We start from the raw sequence: 6000 nt of genomic DNA, 5'->3' as shown, positions 1-6000 counted from the left end.
AGGAGGTCACTGAGCAAAATTACGGACGTTTCCCACCCAACAGCAGTCTCTAATACCTCTGGTAGATGGGGGAAGCATTATAGATACCTCTCAGCTAGTAGAGCCGGTCTCGATGGCTGGGCGGGACTGATGGTAAGCATCAGTACCGGTCGGATATAGAGATTGGTAGAAATCATAGAGGGAAGCACAATGGACCAATACAGGTCTAAGTGCATTGGGAAACCCACCCTCTCCAATAACTAACTAACTAACTAACTAAGCGCTTGAGCTATTGCGCGGCCCTACGTGACGGTTAATCCTACGCCTTAAAAATAAACACAAACAATATCAATCAGGATTTCGACCCAATAGGTCAACAATAGACAATTTATTCACCCTGAGACAAATAACGGAGAAATGCTGGGAATTTAATACAGATATTTACCTATGCTTCATAGATTTTAAACAAGCATATGATACGATAATAAGGAAGAAATTAAGGATGATTATGTCCACTTTTGGTACTCCAACAAAACTAAGTAGAATAATTAACTTAACCATGACAGAAACAATCAATAAAGTTAAAATCCAGAACCAGTTAACAGAATGCTTTAAGACAAATCAAGGATTAAAACAGGGTGATAGTCTGGCACCATCACTATTTAATTTGGTATTGGAATATATAGCGAGGAAATGTAATGTAGACACAAGGAACACCATAGCGCATAAACAAACGCAAATAAGGGCGTATGCGGATGATATTATTATAGTATCGAGGTCCCTAAGAGCAATGAAGGAGACATATAAAGAAATAAAAACCATAGCAAAAACAATTGGCTTAGAGGTGGATGTAAATAAAACTAAAATGCTGATGCAAACTGGAAAAATTAACATGGAAAGGGACCGAACAGAAATAGTTGAAGACTTCATATATTTAGGATCGAAATTCCACAAAGATGGAGAGGAAAATCATGAAAAACCAAGAAGAATAAAACTAGCGAATAATGCATATTTCTCGTTGCTATCAGTTTTTAGATCAAAGGATATACACCGAGCGATTAAAACAAAAATATATAAAACAATGATAAGACCGGTGCTTTATTATGGATGTGAGGGTTGGACGCTAAACAAGAAAGAGGAATCAATCATCAATTCTTTGGAGAGGAAAATCCTAAGACGAATTTATGGGCCAATAAAAGAGAATGGGATATGGAAATAAGATATAATAAAGAGTTATACAAATTATATAAGGAGCCAGAGATCTCAGTGACGATAAAGCTTAAAAGATTGCAATGGGCTGGGCATGTACAGAGAATGGCTAAGGAGCGTATCCCAAAGAAAATACTATACAGTACAATAGGTAGTAGGAGACAGACATGCTGGGAAACCAAGAACTAGATGGATTGATGCGGTGGAAGAAGATGCAAGGAAGTTAATGGGCGTAAGGAACTGGAAGAGAGCAGCGCAGGACAGAGAGGAATGGAGGGGCTTGATAAGGGAAGCCAAGGCCCGACATCGGGCTGTTGCGCCATAGAAGAAGAAGAAGAAGAAGAAGAATGGCCTGAGATAGTGGTGGTCTCTTTATTATACAATTTTATTGAACACTTTCTATCTTCAGTGGCAGAGACCAGCTCTTCCTAACGCATCCAGAAAAGCGGGATACTTTTGCTTTTTAGACTTGATGACGGAAGAAGATGCAGCTTCAGAAACGTCGTATAATTTAAATAAACCTCAGACGATGAGCGTTGCCCAACATAATTTTATAAAGAGAATTTGCTGAAATCGTCTTTGAATTTCAAGTAGCCATTGTTCTGTGCCTGTTGTGAACTGGGCCCCAAGTTCATAGGCATTTCTGGCTGGGAATGACCTCAGGAAAAGAGACTGAAGTCTTGACAAAAAGATGGCGGATATCTTGTATTTAACAAGTTGTAAAATTCAGGTCTGAAAGGTTTAAAAATCTCTTGAAAAATTCGTTTTTATAACCTCTCTGTCCGATGCCATAATAACATTTGGTGTGGCGCCTCTGTGGTCTAGTGGCTAGAGTGCCTTGCTACAGATCCACAGGTCCCGGTTTCGATTCCCGGCGCGACCAGATTTTCTGAGTAGTAGGTCTGGAATGGGGTCCACTCGTGAAGATAACTGAGGAGCTACTTGAGTGGAAAAGTAGCAGCTTCGGTCTAGAAAAGCGAGATTAACGGCCGTGAGGATTCGTTGCGCTGACCACGCGACACGCTCTACCCGCTAAAGTCGGTACTAACTTCGCCGACAAGCGGCGGTCGCTCGGTCGATATATTTCGTTTGCGGACTAAGACCACAATGTTTAGTTACGTAGTTTAGTGGAAATTAAAATTGAGTCTGTATTGGAAAGGGATACGTGACGCTTCATTCTAAGACCAAGAGATACTCAATTAAATAGGTTCGGGGAAGCTGATATATTATAAAAGTAAAGTAAAGCTATCCCTGTAACAGGCCGTGAAGGCCCATAGGGTTGTGAGACGCTGAGGGTCCCACATTAGCTAGACAATCGGCTCAAAGATTACGGTAAGGTTATCAGCCTTACGCGCCGGCCTAGCTTTTTTTTTCCTTGGCACTACAGCTCCAGTGAGCCTAGGCCTGCCTCCATGAACTTCTCCGTTCACGGCCGCGCTTTACTCCCCAGGAAAATTATTTAATTAATTATTGGTATTCATTTCTTTTAGAGGCTGAATCGACCCCAGGGCCATAGTGCGGCTGGAAGGATTAGGTCAATTGAAAAAATCCAGCGAGCTCATAAGGACTTGAACCCGTGACCTTCCGGCTTGTAGCATAGTGCCTCAACCATGTAACGCTTAAAGTAATTTATATCCATCGCTGTAAATCTGCCGTGCACGGTGTAATGTACAACGTTCAGATTATATTTACATAGTGTCATTCCACGTCTGCAGTCATCATCGTGACTTAAAGAATCGTTCCGACGAAGAAAAATCCATGTAATTTTCGGTGGGGCGGCCGGTGCAAGATCACAGGAGAGTGATTAATATTAAGTGAGATTCTAGACTTCAGAAACTTCATGCACCTTCTTTCCAATCGGGTTCCGTATGCTTTGAGAACGTGGCTATAATTTAGTTGTATGAAACCGAACTTTTGCGACAAATCAGTGCAAACGGAAGTTGCTTGTATGTCAAATACTGCATCTGCCACGAGAATACAAAATTACTAACACTTCGCGGAGAATCTTTGAATGCACAGTTCTCGTAATAAATTAATTACATGAATGACATAAAAACTTACTTCCATCTATCGTGGGGCTTCCAAAATCTCCCTCTTCTGTGTCCTTATTAACTCTTCATACAAGTTAGTAAGAGTGACAAAGCGGCCTCCGTAGTCTAGGGGTAACGTTCCCACCTCTTGACTCAAGGTACCCGGCGGAGGTCGTGGAATTTTTAAGGGCGGAAAAATTCAGGGAACAAGTCCTCCGGGAGGGACTTTAAGCCGTGTGTCCCGTGTCGTAGATTTACGGCACTTAAAAGATCCTCATGTCTCTAGGAGACCTCTGAGCAAAATGTAAAAAGTTTCACGCCCAAATAGTTTCCAATTTCTCCGGTAGATGGGGAAGTATCAGGGACCACTGCCAGAGAGCCGACCTCGCTGGCAGAACGGGGCTGATAGCGAGCACCAGTACTGGAAGGGCATGGCGACCGTAGAAATTAAAGGGGGACGCACAATGGGGAAACCCACCCCCTCCAAAAATAATAAATAATAATAATAAGAGTGGCAGATCGTGTCCACATGTTTCATATCCGAAAGTATTTGCCTGATCTCTATGGAATTTGGTATTGGGATCTATAATTAACTTTGCGGATGAAGTTCAATACAACTCGCTTTACATCAGAACTCATAACGATTAGATTAAAAAGTTTCATTGCACAAATACTGGTACCTTGCATGAAATATAAAGCAGGTTAAATTCTACAAGTCATAATAGTACGTATATTTCAACATCCTGCTGCTTTGAGATATAACTTACAATAATATTATTTTTTCCCCTTTGGCACTACAGCCCCAGTGGGCCTAGGCCTACTTCCATGAACTTCTCCGTTCACTTCGGTTTTTATAGATCTTACACATTCGGTGGGACTCCTTGGGCGGGTGATCAGCTCGTCGCAAGGCCTCTACCTGTACACAAACGCAGAAAAACGAACACACACAAACTAAACATAATATTAATTTAACAACATTAATTTACACTTAAATCACTAAATGTTTGTTAAATGTTTAAAATGTCTTTGAAAGTATTAAAATACATGTACATTTGGTAATGTTTCAGCCGCATAGGGCCATCTTCAGGCAACGCTTCTTTTTTGGTCAAATAGTGTTCTTTGAATTCTGATGCTGTAGGGTGATCTTATAGGATGAGTTTCTTCCTGCCCTAAATATTGCGGCTGTTTTCGTGTCCCATTGGGTGTGTCGCTCGCTTAGTTCTGCGTATCTAGTTTTGTTTTGTATTCCTTGTACAAGGGTAACGCCATGCAGTTGGATACAGCCGGACGGTTGGGAGGAATATACCGCGTCCATCTTCAGTATCCAAGAGTGAGCTACCATTGCCATTTTTATCTGTTAGTTTTTTGCATGGCTTACTCTTCAACCCTAAAGATGGAGGCGACATATTCCGCCGAAACGCCGGACTCTCTCTAAACTACACGGCGTTACAACAGAGACCATCATACAATTAATAGTTTCTAGTAAATTTGATGGTTTGTTTATTTATTTACGGCAGGACTTGTTTACACCAGTTGCGGTGGCCTGGGAATCACTGCCGGTGCGCATAGGCTCTGGGCGCACCGCTCCTACAAAGCCACATGGCAGCTGCGCATCATCCTCGGCATCTTCCAGACCATCGCTTTCCAGGTATACGTTTCCTATGTTTGAAGTTGTGATTATTCTGAAATTATTTGTGGCACTATTTCATTTGAAAAGTATATTCGGTACTCAGGGTGTTCAATGTAAAATTCCATTTCAAGGGATTATACAGTGTTGAATGAAATGAGGAAATGGTTATGAATGGCGCGTAGGTAAAAATTTGGAAGGAAGCGTTCGTGGCGTATTCGATGCTCCATCTCGTCATTCTCCTTAAAGTAATGAGGAAAACCATGATAAATCGCAGTGAGGGCATCCGGTAGCATGGCCTACAGCTGAAGTAAGATGTCGGTTAATGACTGTTATGCAACTTCAGGGTTGGTATCAGCACGGATTATGCTTATCAGGAAAGCAGGTATCTCTCATATTGGGCACGGTTTGGTACCCATACTCTCTCAACTAAAATTGCACAGTATTACGTGTACATTTCATCTTCTTCAGCTTTCGACTTTGGCTCATCCAAAATTCATAATTGACTTTGAAGTTATGAATCCTTAGATTCCTAACTCCTTACATGGAGAATCGAGGTATCGAATGGGATCTACCTATGAGAATAACTTCAGATAAAGCTATTCCTGTAACAGGACGTGGGGGCCCATAGGGCTTGTGAGACGTCGAGGCTCCCACATTTTATAGACAATCGGCTCACAGATGGCGATGAGGTTGTCAGCCTTACGCGCTGACCACCTTTTATCCCCAGGAAGATTCCTGGTACTCATTTCTGTTAGAGGCTGAGTCAACCCCAGGGCTATAGTGCGGCTGAAAGGATTAGTTAAATTGAAAAAATCCACTTCATCAGGAACTGAACCCGCGACTTTCCGACTTATAGCATAGTGCCTCAACCAACTATGCTGCCCTCAGAATAACTTAACAAAGGTAAATGCGAATGCATGTCTATGTCCCCTGTAGATTTCGAACCTGCTTTCCCAGTATTCGTGTCGTCCAAAATTAGTGGCTACTTCGATCGGCTGGAATGAAATTTAAGAACTAAAAACAAAAAGAAAGAGCAAATGATATTACTTTTTCAATCATTTTCAATTCAGCCACGTATATGACCGTCGTAATTTGAGTACTTTATTAAATATCATCATACGTTTTATAGTGTATACCTCTTCCAAATAAATT

The 6000-nt window shown here is 41.5% G+C and overlaps 1 protein-coding gene and 1 long non-coding RNA gene across 5 annotated transcripts in view; one reads left to right on the top strand and one right to left on the bottom strand.

The window, feature by feature from the left end:
• LOC111872820 overlaps positions 1 to 6000 on the bottom strand; it is a 33007-nt gene that overhangs the window by 4125 nt on the left and 22882 nt on the right. The gene's annotated exons all lie outside the window — the stretch shown is intronic.
• The window catches only part of LOC111872818 ((11Z)-hexadec-11-enoyl-CoA conjugase), a 92767-nt gene that overhangs the window by 77899 nt on the left and 8868 nt on the right, over positions 1 to 6000 (top strand). For all 4 annotated transcript variants that reach the window (XM_023867007.2, XM_023867009.2, XM_023867010.2 and 1 more), the window contains exon 3: positions 4736 to 4866. In XM_023867007.2, the coding sequence (XP_023722775.1) occupies positions 4736 to 4866 (131 nt within the window). The remainder of the gene's footprint in view (positions 1 to 4735; positions 4867 to 6000) is intronic.

The sequence above is a fragment of the Cryptotermes secundus genome, unplaced genomic scaffold (genome assembly GCF_002891405.2).
Source record: "Cryptotermes secundus unplaced genomic scaffold, Csec_1.0 scaffold79, whole genome shotgun sequence".
Lineage (NCBI taxonomy): Eukaryota > Metazoa > Arthropoda > Insecta > Blattodea > Kalotermitidae > Cryptotermes > Cryptotermes secundus.
This window is presented reverse-complemented; position numbering and strand designations above follow the sequence as displayed.